At 34.2% G+C, this 24120-nt stretch overlaps 1 protein-coding gene across 1 annotated transcript in view; it reads left to right on the top strand.

Moving 5' to 3' along the window:
- The window catches only part of Osbp (oxysterol binding protein), a 128711-nt gene that overhangs the window by 9525 nt on the left and 95066 nt on the right, over positions 1-24120 (top strand). Inside the window, exons 2-4 of the mRNA XM_085950220.1 lie at positions 21755-21943; positions 22387-22621; positions 23287-23446. Of these exons, the coding sequence (XP_085806346.1) occupies positions 21755-21943; positions 22387-22621; positions 23287-23446 (584 nt within the window). The remainder of the gene's footprint in view (positions 1-21754; positions 21944-22386; positions 22622-23286; positions 23447-24120) is intronic.

Genomic DNA, 24120 nt, shown 5'->3' with positions numbered 1-24120 from the left:
ATTCCATACCCTGGCGAATTCACGTACTCGGCAGAAAATTTACCCAATTCATGAATAAGGCAACAGGCTTGACTATTACATGAATTAGCCAAAATTTTGCCCATTTCATGTAATAGTCAATTTCACACATTCGGCGTAACATATACACAAACACTTGCAATATTATGCTGTTAAACACGATAGATTAAAATATACAATATGGCATCGGAGGGGAAAAAATGCATGACGAATAACATTCTAAGTTATATATTATTATCTAGTACAAGTTATTGAGTATTCAGAGACTGCTGTTGCCTCTCTGAGAGCTAGGCAAAAAAGCCCTGGGTCGTCTCCTTTTTAACGGTGCTTTTAGATGTCAGTTCTGTTGTCCGTTCAGTCGAGGTTTACATTTTGGTCTGTTTAGTTTTGAAACGGCGGTGTATTTAGAAAATCAGTTGTCCGTTTAGTCGAGGTTTCAGTTGCCAGGTCAGTTCGGAATCAGCGGTGTATATTTATGTATTTGTTATCCACTAAATATTATTTTTATAATTACTTTCTAAACATATTGGTTGGTGTAATGCAGTACCTATATTTAAAGAAATTATAATATTTTAAGACGAATTAGAAAAGTGGTATTAAAAATATGGCAACATATTAATTTACACGCTAATTTAACTGGCAACTCTAAAAACGGATACGATAACCGATAGAAAATCCATGCTGTCTCGTCTCCGTTTTAGTTTCAGTCGGCTGCTTCAGTTTTGCATTTACACGTCAGTTTAACTGATAGCTCGACGGAAATGGAGACTGATTGGATAGCAAAACTGATTGTTTAAAAACACCTTAATGCCTATGGACGTTTTACTTTCTTGCCCATCCTTTGAGGATTTTATGAAACTTTTTTAAGTCTGAGATGCATAGATGTCACATATCACTATCCAATTGTCGCTTAACTTGATTTCTCGAGATTTTATTTTAATGAAGTTTTGAGAATCTCATTTCTCGAGAAGTAAACGAGACACTTCCACAACTTTGAAGATACTTGAAAAATGTAAATTATTGCAAAAGAAATTTTTAAGACTTCTGTACTTGATGCTATCCTTGACTCTATCCAGCTAAAGCTGTGATTATATTATGATGCATGTCGCGTACTGTCACGCTGTCACAGCGACAAATTTAGTCTATAGTTTCGTCATATTCCAGAATATTTTGAACGATCATCATTCCTATAAATTCTATGATGGAGAGTGCCAATTTTAATATATTAGTATTTTGAATTATTATTCATTATTCATGCCAATTTCAACTAATTTTAACAGTTTATACGTGTGCGTACGTTAAAATTACTTGCGATATTGCATCCATAGATAATTTTTTGAACAGAACCCAACTTGCAGATCATAGATAATAGACAACATTATTATGGAAAATACATAGTGCCAACCACTAAAAACAAAAAACACGCGATTTTAACACAATTCGAAAATGTGTAGGCATGTAGAAAATGATAAAAAACGTTCATGGAGTCATGCGGGTGTCAATGCAGTGCCATACGAGTGAGGTGACCTCATTGTTGTTCTAGTGATTTTGGCAGATTTTGCTAACTGACAATGTTCGTTTAAAGGTTCAAAATGTGCTACGGGATGGGAGCATCAGTCCGATAACATTTTAAACACCAAAGAAAAACGACATTACACACTTTTTTCCTGTAGCGGATTGTGACTTCTCGTGATTGTGCACATGTGCATCATAATATAATCACAGCTTACTTTCTCTTAGGTATGCTTACATAATGTTGTTTAAAATTTGGAAGAAATCTGTCCCGACTTACACGCGGTGTAAATGAGAACTCTGTCATTCTTGGCTCTATTGACCTGTGTCCCTAATAATAATGTTTGTTCTCCCAAGGTGCAGAACTAACCTGTCATTAGTAATGCCAATCGGGAGGGCAATAACTGTGTCCATCGAAATTGTTTCGGGAGTTATGGACATTCTATAAATTATTAAAATAGGGTCGCGGTGTGATCCCTTTTAACCCTGTCTTGTGTTTAAATATTGTTTATTATTTAAAATTAAAAATGCTTGTTTTTATGTCATGTTGTGAACGGCTTGAATTTGTAATTTGTCATGTTCACTATATGTAAAATAAATAACCATGCTGCACCCCGCCAACCATGACAAATCAACCAATCACAATATCTTATATAGTCCAGAGTTATGAGTCATGCCTCACTATCCTCTCTAAAAAAAATGTTAATCACGAATCCTATATGCCGGGTCGTCCATGTTACCATACCTCAGAATAGTTCAGCTTGTACGATTCGTTTTACAGTTTTTTACAGAGGAAATTATATTATACAGATCAGTGGCTAAGGGTGGAGGTAGGCTGTTTAGATCCGACATAAATAGTGCATACTAAACTTTGTCAGTCATACGTATTTTACAACGTTTTTCTTAGCTCGTATTCTTATTTGTCCGGTGGTTGTTTGTCCGGTACAAATCTTCCAATCGATTTTTAACTAACTTCCCGACTAGCCGAATAGCTGAAAAAGTGACTATTTGAAACTTTTAGAATATATCAGAACAATATGCCAATGGATTTATTTAATACTTTTAGCCATCTTTAAGTAGAATTGAATTCATTTTCAGTTAATTCTGTTTTGTATGAAAAGTTATTTTGACATCATTATTGGTTGCTAGGGCTCTGGGGTCCTAGTAACTATATTATTAATATATATGTGCGTTACTATGGAAATCAATATGACATGTCAAGTACAAATTTTTTTGATCGTTTAAGCTAGTCAAGTCAAGTTTATATGGTTCAACAGAAAATTTAAAAACGTATATAAAAAGTTCTTTTTATCTTGTAATTAAATTTTCATTGAAAAAAGACTACAATTTACAAATGGTGTTGGTTAGTTTTTGTTATTCAATTAAACCCGCGAAAACCAAGCCATAATAGATAATAGTCAAAAAATACTATATCTAATATATAAAAATTAATATTTATGTGTTTGTTTGTTCGTATTTAATGCGCAGCCATACCGTTCATCCGATTGCGATAAAACTTTGTAAACTTATTGCTTGCACTTGCGGGAAGAGTATAGGCTATACTAATATATAAAAATGAATGTCTGTCTGTCTGTCCCGTATGCGTTCCTATACCATTCATCCGATTGCAATGAAATTTTGGTAAGGGGTTGTATGCACATCCATGAAGGTTTCTGAATTAGAAAAATCCTCACTTCTTCTTCTTCTTCATTCTATTTTCTTTTATTCGTATGGTTCCTATACCATTCATCCGATTGCAATGAAATTTTGGTAAGTGGTTGTATGTACACCCATAAAGGTTTCTAAATTAGAAAAATCATCATCTTCTTCTTCTTCTTCTTCTATTCTATATTCTTCTATTCGTATGCGTTCCTATTCCATTCATCCGATTGCAATAAAATTTTCGTCAGTAATTGTGCCAACACCCGCAAAGGTTTCTGAATTAGTACAACTATCTTCTTCTTCTTCTTCATTCTATCTTCTTTTATTTGTATGGTCCCTATACCATTCATCCGATTGCAATGAAACCTTCATCAGTTGTTGTGGTAACACCCGCAATGGTTTTTGAATTAGTACAACCATCTTCTTCTTCTTCTATTCTATATTCTTCTATTCGTATGCGTTCCTATTCCATTCATCCGATTGCAATAAAATTTTCGTTAGTAATTGTGCCTACACCCGCGAAGGTTTCTGAATTAGTACAACCATCTTCTTCTTCTTCTTCTTCATTCTATCTTCTTTTATTCGTATGGTCCCTATACCATTTATCCGATTGTGATGAAACCTTCGTCAGTTGTTGTGGTAACACCCGCAATGGTTTTTGAATTAGTACAACTATCTTCTTCTTCTTCTTCTATTCTATATTCTTCTATTCGTATGCGTTTCTATTCCATTCATCCGATTGCAACAAATTTTTCGTCAGTAATTGTGCCAACACCCGCGAAGGTTTCTGAATTGGTACAACCATCTTCTTCTTCTATTCTATCTTCTATTCGTATGCGTTCCTATACCATTCATCCGATTACAATGAAATTTTGATCAACTGTTGTGCTCACGCCGCAAAGGTCTCTGAATTGTTACAACTATTTTCTTTTTTCTTCTATTCTATCTTCTTCTATTTGTATGCGTTCTTATACCATTCATCCGATTGCGATGAAATTTTGACCAGTTGTTGTGAGCACGCCCGCAAAGAGTTCTGAATTAGTACAACCATCTTCTTCTTCTTCTATTCGTATGCGTTCCTATACCATTCATCCGATTGCAATGAAACTTTGGTGAGTTGTTGTGCCCTTGCCCGCAAAGGTTTCTGAATTACTACAATCATCTTTTTCTTCTTCTATTTGTATGCGTTCTTATGCCATTCATCCGATTGTGATGAAATTTTGACCAGTTGTTGTGCGCAAGCCCGCGAAGGTTTTTGAATTAGTACAACCATCTTCTTCTATTCGTATGCGTTCCTATACCATTAATCCGATTGCAATGAAACTTTGGTGAGTTGTCATGCGCATGCCCACGAAGGTTTCTGAATTAGAAAATCATCTTCTTCTACTATTCGTATGCGTTCCTATACCATTCATCCGATTGCGATGAAACTTTTGTCAGTTGTGTGCGGTTTCTAAATTATTATTATATAACATACAAAGTTTGTTGTTTGTTTGTTCCATCCAATTTTGATTTTTTTTTTTACTACATATTTATAACATTAATAACGTTTTCATATTTTGGATTCGATTTTAATTTAGTGTTCTTATGTTTGACCTTTACTCCTATTATAATTATTTTCATATTGCCATATTGTATTACACAGATATTTTAATATTAAAGAAATAATTACCTCTTATTATTTTTCAAATATCTAAGATAAATATAACCACGAAGCGACCCCGTGCGAAGCCGGGTACTTTAGCTAGTATTATATAAATACTATATAATAATCAATAAAATATCTAAAACTATACAATTAAATCATACATAACTTTGGATATTTTATAGATAGAATAATATTTTTTTATCTGTTATAGTGTGGTTTAGGTAGGGCTTAATGAAATTAATAAAAACAACCAAGAATATGTGCACTATATATTGTTAATCAAATCAAAACAAATAAGTATGATTGAAAAAGTGTGCATAATTTTGTTGTATCGCCCAAGTATACCAAAACTATTATGGTTTAGTTTAAGGCAAAGTTTAACTGATTTTTAAAAACTAACCAACACACTCTTTAAAATTGTACTCATAGTTCAATAAAAACATATATGTATGACCAACAAAGTTTAATGTGCACTATTTATGGCAGATCTTAACAGCCTACCTCCACCCTTCGCCACTGATACAGATTAAATTTATGAATTATTCTTATGTTTTAATTGCTTGTGTGGTTATTGGACAGATAACTTTATACAATCCACTTGTTACCGTTTCATGATATTAGACATGTCTGGCCAGTAAACGGGCCGACAGATTATATACATTGCTCTCTTAGGTCGGTTAATATGCCTGTTAAAAACGCTGTAGGAAAAGAATAGTCCAAACTTTGGTTATAATACGTGAAAAGTTATTTAGACATGGGCAAAATGTCTCAAGTCTCTTTGTTTGTCTGCAGACAGATTGTCTCAAGACTTTTTGTTCACCCGCAGGCAGATTGTCTCAAGACTATTTGTCTGTTCATAGACAGAATGTCTCAGGAAGTGTGTGATACACATTTTTTAGCCCTTTGCGTTATGACTAATAATTGACTTTATTCAGAACACTTGCGGTGTTACAACAGATAGAGGATAGGGATAATAGTGGGTACCATGAATTGAACGCTGTAATGATTATTGGGGGGGGGGAAATGCTATGTAATGTAAGTGTAATTTGTAATGTAATGTATTGTGATGTAATGTGTAATGTGAGGCTGAGGCGTGTGGTGGGCTGTTGTAGGTGCGAGGGTGGCGTCCCGCGCTCCCTGTCGCTCCGCAGGCGTCCCAACCGCCCGCGGTGAGTACCCCACATCTCGCCAATCATACCTCCCGCCTGGCTAACCTGCTTCCATCGCCATTCTGTAGCTTCTAGCCGCTTTACTCGCGCTTTATTTTCCTGCCGTCATCTTCGCATTTGTGAGCCGAACGGTGTAGTGTAACGTTCGCGGGAATACAACCATGTTCATGATTACTACATTGGTGACGTTGCAATAAATATATGGACAGCATTATGAATTTAAAGATCATTTAGTTAAGTATTCGCCTTTACGACTCATATGCAAAGTCAAAAGTGCTTAAATCTTAGACTCTGATGCATAGAATGTTGACATTATGTAAATTTAACTAACGATAATAGCTATGCATGGATGCAAATCGATTGACAAGTTATGAAACATGTTACTAATATGACAATGTTGCTTTCTGTGTTCAAAATTGTTGCCATTTTTAAAATTCTGATTTTCCATACTATGAAATGTGTACAATATAAATTGATAGTTAATATAAAATTTAAATAATTCAACAGTCGCTTGGTCTTTTAATAATTGTAAATGCACTCACCGTGGTTAAAGTATTCCAAGCATTATTTGTATTCATCATAGAAATGGCAATATGTTCATTAAGTACACTTCATTGATTAATCGATATGTCACCTTTCAAAATCCATTAACAGCCGATAATTATTGTAAATGCTTGGAAATTATTAATTTATTTTTTGTTGATGTTTACGTAGAATGTAGATAGTCAATTCAATACTGCTTTGTCCGAAACTGTATTTACTATTTCTGTTTACAAAATGTAATTATTTGGCAGCTGTCATTGTGCGTAAATGTCTTGCCGTCAGCCTTGCTAACTTAGTTATTAGTTTCTAGCTATCTAAATATCGGCCGACTTATTTAAATAAGAACTAATATCCATATTATGCCCCTTTTGCAACCTCGTAATTTAGTTAGACACTATCCACGATGTGTGCATTTATTCAATTAAATCATCAATATCACAACTATTAATTATATTAGGTATCTTCTTATATTGTGCAGTTAATCTTTACATTATGTATAAGTCAAAACTATTTAATAAAGTTATGGAAAATAAGAATTTTAAAGATGGCAGCACTTTCGATTGCAAGAAGCAACGTTGTCGTCTTAAGTGTCACGTAATTAAGTCGTGTGTAACTATCGACAGTTAGGTTAAGCCTCAATTACATTGAGCTTCTTTACGAGCTGTTTATTGGGGCGAATTTACAATGAGCCTGTAAAGTCGCCCAGTGTAATCATCGAATAAGCTAATAAGCAGGTTGTAAACACTCTACCGAGAAAAGTTGAAAGCCGGTCAACTTTACACGCTACACGCCGGCGTGTGGGCCTACTGCGTCTGCGCAGTAGAGCGTAGTACCAACCTCCCGGTAAAAAACGAACTACGTTCTGTCAAAATAGTCACTGGCTTGTGGCTTCTCAGCGAATGGAAAGTTTTGTGTGTAATCATCAAATCGCAGTAGCTGAATCGCCCGCTTTTAAATTCGCCAATACACAGCTCGTAAAGAAGCTCAATGTAATTGAGGCTTTAACAACCATATCTATGCATCTGGTCATGAGTTTTGTCTTTTTTTAATATGTATGTGGCATATATTAACGCCCGCGATGGTCGAGTGGCTTACGCGTCGGCTTATAATATCATGGGTCCCAGGTTCGAATCCTGGATCTGGCAAGTACACATATTGTTTTTCAATTTGTGTGTGAGTCAGAGTATGGATCTAATAGGTTGAGCAAGTGGCTAAGATACATTTCTCGTAAAATCTAATAACTATGTGGAGGCTCATGTGATCCTATTAAGATCGGACATGGTCAAAAATAGAAAAAAAAAATATATTATGAGGCTTCGATGAGTCTACATATTGATACCTCCTATGTAAAAGTCCGTAACTGCATTTTTGGCTAATTTAACTCGATTGCCATTGTTGAAGATAATACAACAATGATAATCGAAAAAAAAAAACAAAAATTCAATCAATATAGTATATCAATCAACTAAAAAATTACGATTACAGCATTACAGATTAACGTTATGGTGTCATTAAAATTTATTAACATCGTACTACTGAAAATTACAATTTTGCAGTTACGGCTTTATACGTAGGAGGTGTTGATATGGTCAAAATAGAACAAAAAATACGTAGGTATCTACATATTTTAAATGAAATTTCACATATACATGTTTAAGTGTTTAATAATTTACAGAATAATACTTTCATATAGTAAAAAATATCTGAACTCTCCAATTTTATTTTGCTTGTATTTATTGCAATTCGAGGTCTTAGTGTCAAACAACACTATCTACAAAAGTGCAACTTTACAGGAGAGCCAAAAATCGTTATTTTAGATTCTTGTAACTCAACAAGGGAAATGTTTATTTATAACCTAATGTTAATATTTTATAATTTATTGCGTATTGTACATTTATCTTGCTTATGATGATGTTAAAATTTATAGGGATAGTTTTTAAAAAATATGAAAACAAGGGTAACTTATGTAGTTAGCGTTAAACTTTACTGACGATTTAATAAGAAATTAGAAAAGATTGACATAATGTTGTTTGACTATCATGTAGCCGTAAATGTAAAATAACGTTATCTCAAAAAAAAAACCTTTTTTGTAGACAACGTTGTCTGACTTTAAGCACTCGAATTAAGGAAGGGTTGATCGACCAATGAAAAAAGGTATAATGTTTCAATTAAGGGTAGAAAATACAATTCTTCTTCTTCGACCATGTCCGATCCTGATAGGATCATATGGGCCTCCACAGAGCAGAGGTTTGTATTAACAGATTTTGTTTTTACGAAAAATGGATGCCAGCCACTTGCTCAATCTATTAATAGGTCCATACTTTAACTCATACACAAATTGAAAAACAATATGTGTACTTCTCAGACCCAGGATTCGAACCTGGGACCCACGACTTAAGCTGCGTGGCCAACGTGGGCTGACAGGGCAACTTGGAAATACAATACAACGGAAAAAAGAAATCAATGTTAAAACCAATTATTTACACTTGAAATACAAAAACATTGTTTACCACAAATATTAATTGTGGACTCTGTACGTGGAATTAGACACCTCATATTATGTTACTGGCAGTTGGTTTTTTAATTTAAACTTTTTAACACAATATCAATAAATTCTTTAGCATGTTTAAACATTTCTTGTAATATATATGTTTTAATAGAATGTGGCACTCTTGTTTTTTTGATCTATAAAAATGCACGATGCTGTATCATATAATATGACACGTTTAGAAGAAATCGTGGTGGTCGTGCTCATTGCTTTTTACTATTTTAGTTTTCTGAAACGTCTCGATTCTTCCTAAACGTGTCACACCGTAACTGTCTTCAGGATTAAGTATCATGAGCTTGATGTGATATTACGGAGCTGGTGTATTCGGGTGATCAATTAAAACATACTAACTCCATAAAATCTCAATTTATGGACTTAATAATATTAAAATGTGGTACCGGTATAGTGTTTTTTGTGATATTAGTATCAAATGTTATGATAAGTTAGTGCGTTGACCAGCGACTAAGGGTGGATGTAGACTTTGGAGATTCGACGTAAACAGTGCACACTAAACTTTATCAATCATATTTATTTTCATTGAACTAAGAATACAAAATTGCAGATGGTTTTGTACATTTGATTAAACCCTGCCTAAATCAAACAATAATCGATAAATATTGTATATATTATATATATTGTTTTTCAATTTGTGTGTGTCAGGGTATGGACCTAATAGGTTGAGCAAGTGGCTGACATCCATTTCTCGTAAAAAACAAAATCTGTCAATACAAACCTCCACTCTGTGGAGGCCCATATGATCCTATCAGGATCGGACATGGTCGAAGAAGATAAATATCTAAAATGATGTATGATTTAATATACTTGCACAATCCCAACTTTTTTCATGTCATGACACCATTTTATAAAAGCCAAGTGACCCGCGACCCTGGTAAATTATTGTCAAAAGCCTTTTTAATAGGGTAAAGAAAACGCATCGAAAATAGTATTTTTTATTTTATATCCACTGTGGAAAGGAAAAAGGGTGTATCGTACTAGATTTTTGGGTTTCCACTGTGTGTCCTTCCTTCTTTACTCGATGTTTCGGACTCGTTGCAGAGGCCATTATCAAGAGATGATATCGTCTCTGTTCTGGCAGAACACACTAACTGGAGAATACTAGTTTTGAGTAATTTGACTTTGAAGTTGTTAAAATGTTTGAAATAATGGTCTATCATGTGAGTTTATTAAGTAATCGTAAAAAGGATGACTTTAAAATAAAGACTCTTTATTTATTAAGAAGGTTTCCAGACGGTAAAGTTTGAAATAAGGAACATTTTGGTACTAACTCAATATGTCATTTTTTCGAATTAGTGTTTTCTGCTAGAACAGTGACGATATGTTTTATGATGAAAATGTAGTGTAGGTAAACGAATGTAAACGTTGCTCTAAGAATGTACTACTAACATTATAAAAAGGGTGTAATCCACACAAATTAAATTTTACAGGAGGCACAAAAAGGTTTTTTTGTTATGGCTTTCGGTCAAAGTCAAAATACAAAATAGACATAACCTTGAACTGCGTGATAATTAATAATTTGGTTTTTATATCTTTAATCTGTTATTAATTATTGAGTTAAATAAAAAAAAGCCAATAAAAATGATGGCTAAGATGTTTTTCCCACGTCACTACCTTTTTTTTTTTTAAATTGCTAGCTAAATTTTGATAATAATTCGGGATTTGCAGCTTACATCGTTTGGACACGTATATTTAGTCGTGTACAACGTTATTATGCAATAAAACCTATTTTGAAAAAACTGAGAGTTACGCCCTTTTTCCTTTCTATAGTCGATATGTATTTTATTTAAGTGTGTATTCGCTAAGTATGAGAAATTTCAATAACAAGAGTTATCGAAGAATAGCTCTTATTTGAAAAATTAAAATTCAAATCTTAAAATAATATTACTTGTAATAAATGTTCTGTGATAGTGTTAATTTGCGTTTTAATGTGTGTGCATTAGATGTGTATCACCAACTTTAAAAATAAACTGATGCAATTGGAAACTTGTAAAATTAACATGTCTGTCAATTATCAGTAGATAATGATTATCATGATTATAATATATGACATATTTAAACATGTCGTAATTACGGATAAGAAAAATACTTTCCCAGCACTAACTCAAAATTTTGTCATACTAGGTGTACGATTTGGTTAAAAAAACAATATTTTTTTTTTATGTTTACCATTTCAGTCGGCGACCCCACAGGAAACCCTTGACCCATAGGTTGAGAGCCTATGATTTAATGGGATGATTTTAGATATTTTATCGATGGAAGAATATTTTTTTTATCTAAAATCAATTATGGTTTACTTCAAACAGGGTTTAATGTTTTCTTAGTTCAATGAAAACACATAAGTATGACTGACAAAGTTTAGTGTGCACTATTTATGTCAGATGTCTACACTCTACATTCACGACTGCCACATATGTACATATTTATGCGTGAAATGGGATTCAAACATGGAACTGCTTTGTATGAATAGATATAGCGTAAGCATTTTAATCAGAACCTTGGAAAATATCTCATGGACATGGTGTATATAATGTTGGAATCATTTTTATGGTAGCTGTGTATAATTTGAATGTTTTGGCATGGCTTGAACTCCCTCAAACCCGAAACATTAAAAATGAATATATATTGAAATAGGTAGTAATAATGTGCATTGAAGAATCAGACCCCATTTACAGAATGTTGAAAACAGTTATATCATGTAGATCTAAGTAATTCTGAAATTGATTTAAAAATGAGTGCACTTTTATTAGTTGAATCCTCAGCACCCCAATTGTCACTTAAACAGTATATATCGTTATTTCCATATTCATTTTGTACAAGCTTTATTATTTTATATAGTATAGTTACGTAATTGGACCGTGTCATGCGATAAGTAACAGATAAAGTGAGTTTACAGCGCCATCTTTGACTAAAGCATTCAACTTAAATGAGAAATATCAAAACTACTGATCAATGTTGCTTTAAAAGAATTTTGAATTCAGAGCGAAGGGTGGCGAAGGGTGGAGGTAGGCTGTTAAGATCGGAGATAAACAGTCCACAATAAATTTTGTCAGTCATACGTATTTGTTTTCATTGAACTAAGTCTACAATTTACACATGGTGTTGGTTAGTTTTTTTTAAATTCAATTAAATACTGCGAAATAATGCCATATTAGATAATAGTCAAAAAATAATCATCTATATATAAAATATCTAAAATTTGGCATTAAACCATACATAATTTTGGATATTTTTTAGATAGAAGAATATTTTTTATCTATCATCCACGTGCAATTTGTATTTTAGTTCAATGAAAACAAATAAGTAGTATCACAAATATGTATTGTCGGATCTTCACAGCCTACCTGTACTACATATTATGGTTTGGTCTGGACAGGGTTTAATTGAATTTTAAAAACCATCTGCAATTTGTATTCTTTAGTTAAACGAAAACAAATAAGTATAAGTGATAAAGTGTCGTGTGCTCTATTTATGTTGAATGTCCACACTCTACCTCCACCCTTTGCCACTGGTACTTATGCAGTAGGGAGTAGTGGGCAATGCGACAGATTATCACTAATCGTAATGTGTTAATTAAGTACTTACTTTGACAATCGTATGCGTCCATTGGGTTGGGTCCCAATCAATACCGGCAAGTTTTCCAGTCGATAGTAGTAGTATCTACTAACGAACGATGCTGAAGAGTGGTTTGAATCTTTGCTTACTTGACTGCAGCAAAAGTTTTTCGAAAAAGTCAATAGATGGCTGAAAATATTAGATTAATTACGGCCCGGAAAAAAAACGGAAATTTCCGGGTCCGGTATTAAAAGGAATAAACATAAATCACGGAAATTTCCGGGTCCGGTATGATAAGGGTACATTTTCTTTTAATGCTTTGCAAAATGAACGCTTGCGTATATATATACTGCCTAGGAATATGTGGTATTGCTTTTTATAGTTAGTTGGTAGTTATAAAATGTCTCATTGGATAATGTATTGATAAACTGTATTCAGTAAGTCCTTTTGTTCGAAATACGGAGTTATCAGGTTTAAGAAGTAATCAGGTGTTATTATAAGTCCTTTTGTTTGAAATATGGAGTTATAAGGTTTGATAAGTAATCCGGTGTTACTTTCTATTTATTATTGTCTAATTAATGTTTGATCGTAGAATTATTGAATTAAACTGAATTATAAAAGATGGTTGCTGATACTAACGGAGACAAGAGAATAGCTTTATTGTAGATTCAACCCATTGTCCCATACCTGTGTACCTATGTTGCAGGGATCATCGACTTAACCTTATGAAGCAAGTTGAGATAAATAAATACATTACAAAAAATGTCCAGAGATGACTTTATTAAATTTAGATCTTAACCTTATTAATTAATATCCCTCCAAAAACTGATTTAATACTCGATGATGTAAAATTTTAGGTCTGTAGAAATAGATCTTTGTAGTATAATAAATCGCAATAAAAAAGGTATAAAATAAATAAATAAGTTAAGACTACGCCATTGTTATGAAAGAGATGGAAAGCAGAAATTAGTAACATAATACACCCTCTTGTTCTATCTTGACTATCTGAGCAAGAACGTTTGTTTGTTAAATCTTTGGGATTAGTTATCGTAGGTCGTTTCAACGATGAGGAGGAGGTTTAAGCCTGAAACAGTTGTCAACGTGAATAACTCAAATATAGAGTTAACGTTTTTTTTAAGAAGTGTAATAGAGTTCTATCGTGTAAATGCAAGTTCAGGCGTATGGCGTATTAATGATTGCATCGATAGCTTGATTTTAAAACACAGCATAGATTGCGATGGTTGTGGGTTCATGTTTCATTCGGTGCAAATATTCTTAATTTTTTTTCAAATATGTGTATTTCTGATGTGTTCCAAATTATGCATGTAACTGATGCAGAGCTGTTGGAACCTTCGATGTTTTTAAGGGTTCGGTTCAAGTGGAAAAATCAAATGGGGTTCAGTTACATCTAAAATGGGAATCCCGGTACCAGTTCTCTTAAAAACTCAATAGTCTTGATTTTCTGATAGATTTAAAACTCAAAAAGTTGGTGTCTACATTAATTTTATCAAGATGGCGTTAGGCCAGGTCAGGTGGAGCTTATGGAAACGACAATTTATAGGTATTAAATCACGTTAGGAAAAAAACTTTTGTTAAACATTATGTCGAGATGTAGGTACATGTTCAACATGATAGATTAAAAGTATTCCAAAATTAAAAATTAAGTAGAGTTTCGGTTTAGGGTTCTGAAGATTCGGAATAAAGGATTTTTTTCTCATGGTTCCGGTTTCAAAATTATTAGTGTTCTCAGGGTTTGGGGTTCGGTTCCGATTTTAATTCCAGCTCTGACCAATTGTAATGCAATGTAATATTGATAAGCACGTTGGTTGCAGAGTGGGGCATTTAAATGTCGAAGGAATGCAAATTAAAATTGAATCAATCAAAGCGACGAGAAAAATGTTCATCTCAACTACAGTCGTCTGACCCTATGACCTCTCTGCCCGTTCGAAAATCAACGCTAATAATAAATTCACTTGTGACAATTATAAGAATTATTGTCTATGGATGGAATGCTGAGTTTCTATCTGGCTGATTTACGTTTCGTTTGAATAGCCTCTGGGAGTTGATGAGACCACGTCTTTTACCGAAAGCTGACAGCGGTATGTCTCCTTATCCTGCGTCAATTTTATCAAATCGATTCAAGAAAACCTTTTCTATATAGAGAGATATATTCATACGCGAGGCTTAAGCGTCGGCCTATAGCGTCGTGGGTCCCAGGTTCGAACCTGGGTCTGGCAAGTACACATATTGTTTTTCAATTTGTGTATGAGTCAGAGTATGGACCTAATAGGTAGAGCAAGTGGCTGACATCCATTTCTCATAAAAAACAAAATCTGTTAATACAAACCTTCACTCTGTGGAGGCCCATATGATACTATTCGTATCGGACATGGCCGGAAGAAGAAAATATATAGAGAAGGACTAAATATATGAAAGTGATGTTGAAAACGGATAATGACTAATGATCAAATGTATCAATACGATATCGATTCGATTGTATATGATTGATTTGTAGCAAGCTTCACACTATTATCGTCCGCACCTGTCACAAGTGTTTCAAACAATTTTAGATTCACTCGATTAATCAATTCTGTCTGACCTAGTCGTCACAAAGACTAATTTTAGAGAATTTGTGATGTCATACTGTGAATGTGAAGTTACTTAAGATTGTTGGACAGTTAGTTGAGTTCGTGATGATCTCAGTTTTGAGTAACTGCTCCCTAGACATTCTCAGTCATCGAAAATAGATGATGCTTCACATCCAGACGTAGGGTCCCATAATACGCACGATTAAGATTGGGTGTCGTTTGACTGGGTCATCACCTTCAATGCTTGTCCACTTTCTGCTAGTTCAAGTGTATTTCTTCACGCGTTTCATTCATTCGTGTCCCAGTTATCGAATTGTCAACTTGTCCTGGCGTCCAATTGGTAGCACCGAATCGTCCCAATCCATATGGAGCGTATAGATACTACGCGGTATCATTACCAACACTTGGCATAGCCAATTTAACACAATGCTTACGGGCCCTTTTAATTAATTTTGTAATTAACGTGTTAATTTGCATTTGAAAAGTAATTAGCAAAAACACAATTTTGTGCGGCCCGCAAGCTATGGGTTAAAATAGCAATCGACTGTAAAACTAAACTTATGGAATTCTATATTATTAACTAACTGAAGTGCCTGGGTCTGTACGAGATCGCTACGTTGATCGATGTACATATTTTATCCTATTTATCAAAAGAATTATAATTTACATCTTTTGATATAAAATATTCAAACTTAAAAATTCAATTTCATTCATACTTTGTATTTTATATTGTATTTTTTACTTATTACCTATATAGATAGCAAAATGTATAGTAGATAGTGTCAATAGGCAAGTAAAAGATTAGATAGAAAAGATTTTTATCTTATCATTTCTTAATGACACCTTTAAACAAAATTCTCAGGTGCATGATATGTAATACAATTCATATTATATTCATAATCCAATAGTTACCAGTTGTAGACTGGATAATCGAATACTAGCCAAAGGCATATAACAATAATAATCTTATACACAATCTCCATTCTAATCTGTATATTATACTAATGGCGAAGGGTGGAGGTAGGTTAAGATCAGCCATATATAGTACACACTAAACTTTGTCAGTCATACGTATTTGTTTTCATTGAAATAAAACTACAATATACAGACGGTGTTGGTTAGTTTTTAAAATTCAATTAAGGGGGGACATGCTCGTCGAAGGTCAAAATTGAGTTTTTATTGTATTTTCAAACCATGATCCTGGACACTCCTTAAACGTTGTAGATAATCTATTTATATAATTTTGAAGCCTTATTATCCTTTATAGTTATTTTAAACATTTGATGACTGCATAAAGTATTTTTGTTACATAAAATAGTATTCTTTTAAACCTCTCGCTCTAATGTTTTAGAATATAGTCATATTTCGGTACATAACTGTGCAGTGGTGTTAAGATTTTTTACGTTTAATAATTTTTAAACGCATTTATGAAACCATTAGTATAATTTATTACGAGATAATTTTTGTAAAATATTCACGATAAAAAATTATATTGATAATCTCTGTGATCCCAAATTTGACAAGAATTAGGCATTTTATTATTCAAAAAATCGGCAAGATTAACACATTTGAAGATGATTCTAAAGATACTTATTATAAGCTATGTTTTTGACCATTCAAGTGTGATAAACATCCTACGAATAATGATTGCTTTATAATAATTATTGACCTTAGAATAAGGTAGTGTTTTTTTGAAATACGCCATTTCTTTTGTCTACTACTATATTCTAAAACATTAGAGCGAGAGGTTTAAAAGAATACTATTTTATCTAACAAAAATACTTTATGCAGTCATCAAATGTTTAAAATAACTATAAAGAATAATAAGGCTTTAAAATTATATAAATAGATTATCTACAACGTTTAAGGAGTGTCCAGGATCATGGTTTGAAAATACAATAAAAACTCAATTTTGACCTTCGACGAGCATGTCCCCCCTTAAGCCCTGCGAAATCAAGCCATAATAAATAATAGTCAAAAAATACTCGTCTATCTATCTCTCTTCTTGGTCGTGCACTCATGGCTGAGGATCGTGACTACATTTAAATTTCACCATCCTTTGAGCGACTAAGACTTTCCATCCTTCTCGATCTTCCGCATCTCTCAGGGCAGAATGGATGGTGCCCCCAGTCAGCTCTTTCACTTGGTCGCTCTTCCTCTGCTTCGCCTTCCCTGGAGGCTACCCAAAACTACCAGTCTCTCCAGGTTGTCCGGTCCGCGCCTGACAATATGTCCAAAAAACTGCAGAATTCTTCTCAGATATATCGTCGAGAGCCGTTCCTTTATCTTCAGTCTCTGGATGATTGACTGGTTCGTCCTGTGCTCCGTCCAAGAAATGCGAAGCATTCGGCGCCAACACCACATCTCAAAGGCATCAATTGCCTTCCGTTCTCTTGCCTTCAGGGCCCACGACTCGACTCCGTATAGAAATATCGAGAACACTAATGTTTGCACAAGCATCATTTTTGTGTCAATCGAAATTCCCCGATCCTTCCATATAGTGGTAAGGCGTGTCATCGTATTTTTTGCAATCGTCTATCTATAAAATATCTAAAATTATACCATTAAACCATACATATCTTAGGATATTTTATAGATAGAATGATATTTGTTATCTATTATAGTGTGGTTTAGGCAGGGCTTAATGAATTAAAAAAAAAGAACCAGCAATATGTGTAATATTCATTCTTAATCCAACGAAAACAAATAAGTTTGAATGAAGAAGTTTGCACAATTTTGTTGTATCGCCCAAAGTATACCATAACTGTTATGATTTGGTTTAGGCAGGGTTTAATTGATTTTTAAAAACTAACCAACACCATCTGTAAATTGTTGTCTTAGTCCAATAAAAACAAATACGTATGACTGACAAAGTTTAATCTGCACTATTTGTGGCCTACCTCCACCCTTCGCTACTGGTATATACTTGTCTATAATATTCACAATACTAAAAACATTTCCACACATAGCACTGTCAATTGGCCCGCAATCAAGCTATTATTTAACTTGAAGGCTTTAGTTGTAATTCGCTTCTTTGACGTCATCACCTCATTTCTATGTAATTTTTATATTAACTAGACATAACACGTTTTCATAACATTTAAATAGTACAATAAGGTAACATATTGAGATATCACCTTTTTACGCCTAGCTTTTTGTTTGTTGAATTATGTTGTCCTATAGATTTGTTTAGATATCGCTACCTGAAAGCAACATTGGCATAAGTAAAAAATATTAAACATGCATCATTTTGAAAACACTTCTGAGAAAATATATTATTTTATAACCAATAGAAAAAATCTTTTTGAATAAAGTAAGATTCCCCCCAGGAATTTAATGATTTGATTTGTATGAAACAAACGTTAACGTTAAATTATCTCGAAACTAGTATTTCTTAATTAACGAATAATTCACAAGATTTAAGAATGTAACATTCTAATTATTGAATATACATAATTTTGAAAACACACTCCTGAGAAAATATATTATAGAAACCAATACAACCAATAGAAAAAATCTTTTTGAAAAAAGTAATGCAGGAATTGAACCTGCATCTCTCGGGTCTCGCGTCCACGTGCTTAGACCACTATGCTAAAGCCTTCATACTTAATTGCGACAAATTTTAACTAATAGCTTTTAATACTCTTTTAAGCGTTTTCTAAATTGAGCTACTATTGGCGATCGGTTTCTTGTATTTTAAATCAATGTAGGTATTATTTTAATTACTAACCGACGTTACTGATCACTCCAGTAGCTCAATTTAGAAAACGCTTCGGAGAGTATTAAAAGCCATTAGTTAAAATTTATAGCAATTAAGTATGTAGCCTTTAGCATAGTGGTCTAAGTGCGTGGGCGCGATACCCGAGAGATGCAGATTTTTTCTATTGGTTATAATATATTATCTCAGAAGTGTTTTCAAAATTATGTATGTGAATGTTACATTCTTAAATCTTGTGAATTATTCGTTGAATAAAAATAAAATAGTTAATCAAAAAATACTAGTTTCGAGATAATTGAACGTTAACGTTTGTTTCATACAAATCAAATCGTTAAATATAAATTTAATTTGTTTATTCTGCGGTTTATAATGGATGGTAATGTTAAGATTTTTTTGTATAACATTATTAACAGTGGGTTATTTCAGTTATCTCACTGTTGCATTGAAATTACATGGCATTTTTAAATAATTCGTCACCTCAATACTACAACTAGATAACTCTGATTTGGTCATTGTTCGTAAAATGAAATTTAAACTATACTTGATTAACATAAATCTAGGCTATAATTATTATTGAAAATAAAAAAGGAAAATAATTGTGCTTGTATAATTGGGAACGATTAAATAATGTTCAATTGTATGAAAATATTTTGTAGATATACAGTCGAACTCGGTTATTACGATCTCGGATGTAATGAGGAAACATTCGTTGACATTTTGGTTTATGATTTTCTCCATATCACTCCATATTCACTGTTATAACGAGCAACTTATCGGATATACCGAGCTAAAATACTATTAATGTGTCGATCGTTTAAAAACATTTCGACCCTAAGCAATTCGGACAGGATGCCGCCAGGGTCGGATTACGTTTATGACACTAGTTAAGTGTCTAAGTACCTACCTAATTGGTGTTTCGCTGACAACATTGAAAAAGTATCCACACATATGGTTGAAATTGCATGTAAAAAATCCATGCTTTGTGAAGTCTGTAGGTACTAGGTGTAGGCTCATACAATAAACAACTTCTTTTGTAGTTTATGAATGCCATGCTTGTTTCGGGAATTTTTATGATGGTTTTCAGATTTTTTATGTTCTATGCTTAAATAGAACGTGACACGAAAAATGTTGTATAACGAGTAATGCTTATAACGAGCAAATTCAATTGGTCCCATCTTCCTCGTAATAACCATATTCGACTGTATATTATTTTATTTATTAAATGCATTTATGGTTTTAAAGTTATCTAATACTTTCAAACACAAAATTAATACAGTTCCCATTAACTTTTGACTTACCTAGTTTTATTATTTTGTAGAGAAGGAAATGTAGAATCATTTTTCAAGAGCTATCTCAAAAACAGTGAAAATCAAGTTATCTAGTTGTAGTATTGAGGTGACAAAATGTAACATTGCTATTTTTTTTTTAATGTGGTATTACAGTTTAAAAAAAAAAAAACTCATTGATTCATTATGTAGATATAACTTTCAGCGATCGATTGCCATACTTATCTCAAAATTGACTTTTTCACTATCTCACTGTTGCTTTCTGGTAGCGATATGTAATCTTAGGACATTACGACAGCTAGAGGCTACCACATATCGCAGGAAGTGGTAAGTCTAGGTGATTATTTCTGGGACAATTCAGATATGGAGTTATTTTGCGGAGGGATGGAAGTGCAACTGAACTGTGCAGCTGTACCTTCTTCACCTGCGAAATATCTCTGAATCCGAACTGTCCCAGAAATGTTCACCTAGGGTGCTACTTCTTGCGATTTGTGGTAGCGTCTGGCCGTTGTGATGGGTGATCGACCCTATAGAAAAATCTAAAAACATTTTTAATCATTTTTAAACTATAATTTATTCTTAATACTAAGGCCTTTATAGTCAGGTTGCGGCACAAAACGGCACAAAGTTTCGATCGTATTGCTAGTTATTGCTTATACTTCAAAACAAAATAGTATATTTTTTGTAGAAAATGATATTGAAAATATTGGTAATAATATCAATGATTTGAATTTCCCCATCTCCACCCGCCATGTATATGCAGCAGCGGTTTGTGCACGGCCGCCTTCCATGACGCTATAAACGTGTCAGTATGCTAAGTAACGAAGCGATGCTGCACCGGACTGATGTAGCAAACATGCATTTAAGTGCTTAAAGAAAGAGTTTTAGAAAATAAAAAGAATCTTTACTTGCTCTGCCGTCATTTATCTTTAATGGCATGAAGTGTCCTCTGTACCCGTGTACTGAAACTCTGCTGAATTAATATGAACGAAATATGCAATCGAAAATCTTCATTTACTGCAAGCGGGTTACCTCATTGCATTCGAAATAAGCAATAATTAGCACTATCATCGGAACTAGCAAATGGGCTGTATTATTTATTTATAAGATCATACAACACTGGGGTAATTAATTGGCAACATTGAGAAGAAACCGTAATGGTAAATGTTTTACTTTTGACCGTCAAATCGTAATTCTAAATTGAAACCATGAAAAGTATTTCGATATGTTTGTTAACATATTTGTTGTCACATTAGATGTTCTAATTTTGAAATAGATTATTTCTACTTATTACTCGATGACAAAAGATTTTGAAAAAAAAAATTCAATTGAAAATTGCTCATACTGAGATTGCAATCCCTAATATATGCCATATTTAACCAATCTTAGTTAAATGTCACTTTTAAATTCTTGCTGTAATTTTTGAACTCGTAGCTCTGTAGAATAGGCGAGGTTGGGAAATTTTGTGTTGACGGTTTGTTGCGTGTTGCAGAAACCAGGCAGAGATGACACACACGTGCAGGGGCACTATCACGCTGGGCGGGGCGCTCATCCACACAGTGGACTCGTGCACGTTCGTCATCTCCAATGGAGGCACGCAGACCTTCCATATCAGGGCGTCCAATGAGGTGGAGCGCCAGAGCTGGGTCACCGCGCTGGAACTCGCCAAAGCCAAAGCTATGTGAGTATCACCGTTTTACTATTCATCATAATTATTGCTAATATTACCTGTTTAGCGAGTTTAGTTTAGTTGTTTAGTGAGCATTAATATATGCCACATACTTATGACCAGATGCATAGACATTGTACTGGTATCGTTAGCCAAAATCTTGAGTAAGATAAAAATGGCAAGAAATCAAAGGAACTTGTGAAGTCGTTGTGTGTACATGTTAGTTCCGTAAAGTTAACGCACTCGCCGTGGGTTCAGTGGTACAATGTGTAGTACATTGGGCTGTTAACCGAAAGGTTGGTGGTTCGAACAAAACCGGTGCATTATATTTTTTATAATTGAGTATTGAACTATAACAGCTATAACTTTTTAAGTCGATCATGACATATATTCCTTAAACATCAGTCACTTTCACTGTAGATTTTGTCTTATAAAATATGGTTGGTTTGTGGCAGCCGTGCGGCAGAGAGTGAAGAAGAAGACGATGCGGCGCCGTCTCCTGGTGAAGACGCGGGCGCAGCGGTGGCACGAGAGTTGGCAGCGCGGTTGGAGAACCTCAACACGTGTGCGGAGCTAATTAGCAAGCACGGCAGCGGGTTGCAGCGTGCCTTGGCCGATCTCGGCCACCTCGATGAGCAGGTCTCCGAGAGGGCTACGCTCTTCAGAATCGCATGCAATGTCATGATGAATGTGAGTATTTATTTCAGTCATTTTTTCTGGTATCATTATTTCTGCTGAGGATTGCTATCTCCATTCTCAGACTGCAACACATATCCAAAATGTTATTCACTGATGACTTGGAACTCTTCTTGGAAGTTGTCAACTTGGTTGATTATTTTCAACTCCTACTTGATATAGATAATTATTAAATTGGGACAGGCGTAAACAACTTGAAGACATGTTAAATGCAATCTTTTGTCGTTTACTGTATATGTTGTACCAATATTTGATGCATGCCACAGATCGTAGTGAATATTATCTGTAAAGGATCTTGGCATTATGTTTGACAGTAAACTAACGATTAGTGGCCATATGCTTACCATTTGTGAAAAGATACTACAAATGTTGGGCTTTGTTTTGCGGACTTCCTGGGTCTTTTCGAATGTTACGGTATTAAAATGTTCTTTATAGTTATTTTATTCGAAGCAGTGTTGAAAATGGGTCAATTGTTTGAGCACCAAATCAGTTCAAGTACAGCCTAATGGCAAAGAGCGTTCATAAAAATAAATACATTCACCAGGATCTCGACAGCGTAAAAGCTTTCTAAGAATCGAAGTTTGTTATATATTGTTATATTCTTCATTTTAAAGCTACTAGAGCACCGCCGCCATTAATGAGTGTTATGTTTTTGACAGGCATGTCAGGAGTACCTGCAAGTGGCAAGGACGCAAGGTGTGCGGTGGGGCAGGCTTCTCCAGCACGAACGGGAGCAGAAGCAGCGTCTGCAGGAAGTGGTGGAGCAGCTCGCCAGACAGCATGATACCCTCGAGAAAAGTGTCAATGCGCAACCTCTGAGTGAGTCTCCTTCTTTCATTCTCAAACTGCCTCCAGACTATTATGTGATGTGAGATGTCTTTTTTCAAAAACCAATATGCGGGTCTATTCTATACAAAAGGCTGCTTTCGTCCGCTAAAACCGCTAACTAGGGTATGTTTGTATCAAATTATTAACACGTATTGTAACAATTACAATTAGCTGGTAATAATTGTTGCAATGAATGCTATATTTTAACGGCATGCCCCCTGCCTGTGCTAAAATTTAGAGCATGAGCGATAGAGAGAGAGCGAGAGAGAGACAGTTTCGACTGATTAACTGATTACAATACAATCACAATTATAATATTTCAATATAAAATGTATGTAACAAGTACTAACACGTTAGCACGTTAGCGGTCGATAGTCGCCTTTTGTATAGAATAGACCCGCTGGTCAAAATCTAACAAAAAATTCGACACTTTGCGCCTCGCAGGGAGGCTCCGCTCCCCTGGGCCCCTCAGATGATGGTTACTTAAACCCCGATGGCTAAAATTATGAAACATGGAACATGCTTTAGCGTGTTGGCTGCCGATTATCTGATTTTTTGCCTACTGAATCTCTGAATGCTGGTTTTCCAAATTCGAAAGAAAATTTATTTGTGAAAGTAACCGAATCCAAAGGATTCAAACAATTTAACTTTTCTGAAAATTAATA

Source organism: Rhyacophila brunnea, unplaced genomic scaffold, assembly GCF_057557595.1.
Source record: "Rhyacophila brunnea isolate RB1 unplaced genomic scaffold, BYU_Rbru_1.0 scaffold_23, whole genome shotgun sequence".
Lineage (NCBI taxonomy): Eukaryota > Metazoa > Arthropoda > Insecta > Trichoptera > Rhyacophilidae > Rhyacophila > Rhyacophila brunnea.
The sequence above is the reverse complement of the archived record's forward strand: the minus strand, read 5'-3'. Positions and strand labels throughout refer to the sequence as shown.